A 1128-nucleotide genomic window follows, 5' to 3' on the forward strand; every position below is an offset into this window, starting at 1 on the left:
GCTAAAATAAAGTTGATTTTACACCATCCACCCCGTCTGTAAGTAATTTGTGATAAATTTCACTTCTTATTATTTTGAAAGGGGGGATGTTTGAATTTGATATTATTTTAATAAAACATATACCCAAGTGTCGAGCATCGAAAAGGGTTGGACCTTCTGAAAGAGACAGAGGCCATATATGGAAAWTACTTTCATAATAACTGAAAGTAACATATTAATTTAATTGCAGCATAGAGTAAAACTCATAATCCATTTTGTTTTTCTTCACATTGTGGTTGTATCTTAAATCATTTTCATCTTCTTCGTTGTCACTTATTTGTCTTTCGCATTATGTGGTTCAGGTTCCCCAGGATTTCCGGGTCCAATTGGTTCTGATGGTCCTCCGGGAATAAAAGGACACATGGGACCTATTGGACTACCAGGTACCATTGTCATATAACCTCATGATATGACAATAACACAGACGTCAACAAGCCTAGTAAAATATATCTTTACTTATATTTTACTGGACAAAACAAACTAAGGCTATTTCTTTAAGTCCATAAAGAAAAAACTGAAATAATGAATCTATTTAAGATTAAGAAGATTCTTGAGTCTCTTGGACTTTTTGGTAAAAATAGCCTATCAGAAATTTTGGGACAAACTTTGACTTACTGATTTTACTTTTAAAAATTGTGTCAGCAGGTTTCAACTTGTTTCAGGTTTTTCTTTGGTCTCATTTGGGTCATTGTAATGCACTCTACACATGTCTGTCCAAAACTTCCCGGGACCTGTGGTAGTCTATATAAAATACTGCTTCCAGGCTCCTAAATCTTCYAAATCTTCTCATGTGACCCCATRATYATTGAAGCTACATTCAATCACTGTGCATCTTGTAGTGGACTATAAATCATCTAACTGGGTTCCTTTAATCTGCTTTTGTTCAGCGTGCTCATCCTCTGTTTGTTGAAGTAATYTTTGCTTTTAATCTTGAAAGGTTCTGGTTCCTTCCTTACTTTTGTTTCCTCAGGCGTTCCAGGCCCAACAGGCCATACTGGGCAACGTGGTATAAAAGGAAGCCAGGGACTTGATGGTATTCCTGGGCCGCCGGGTCAAAAAGGGGACACTGGTAACAAAATCCATCTTTAC

At 36.7% G+C, this 1128-nt stretch overlaps 1 protein-coding gene across 1 annotated transcript in view; it reads left to right on the top strand.

Moving 5' to 3' along the window:
* Positions 1 to 1105, top strand: part of LOC103479404 (collagen alpha-1(XXIII) chain-like) — a 4983-nt gene extending 3878 nt beyond the window's left edge. The window contains exons 9-10 of the mRNA XM_008433805.1: positions 342 to 422; positions 1010 to 1105. Coding sequence (XP_008432027.1) covers positions 342 to 392 — 51 coding nt within the window. The 3' untranslated portion in view covers positions 393 to 422; positions 1010 to 1105. The remainder of the gene's footprint in view (positions 1 to 341; positions 423 to 1009) is intronic.
* Positions 1106 to 1128: the final 23 nt, after the last annotated feature.

The sequence above is a fragment of the Poecilia reticulata genome, linkage group LG17 (assembly GCF_000633615.1).
Source record: "Poecilia reticulata strain Guanapo linkage group LG17, Guppy_female_1.0+MT, whole genome shotgun sequence".
Classification (NCBI taxonomy): Eukaryota; Metazoa; Chordata; class Actinopteri; order Cyprinodontiformes; family Poeciliidae; genus Poecilia; species Poecilia reticulata.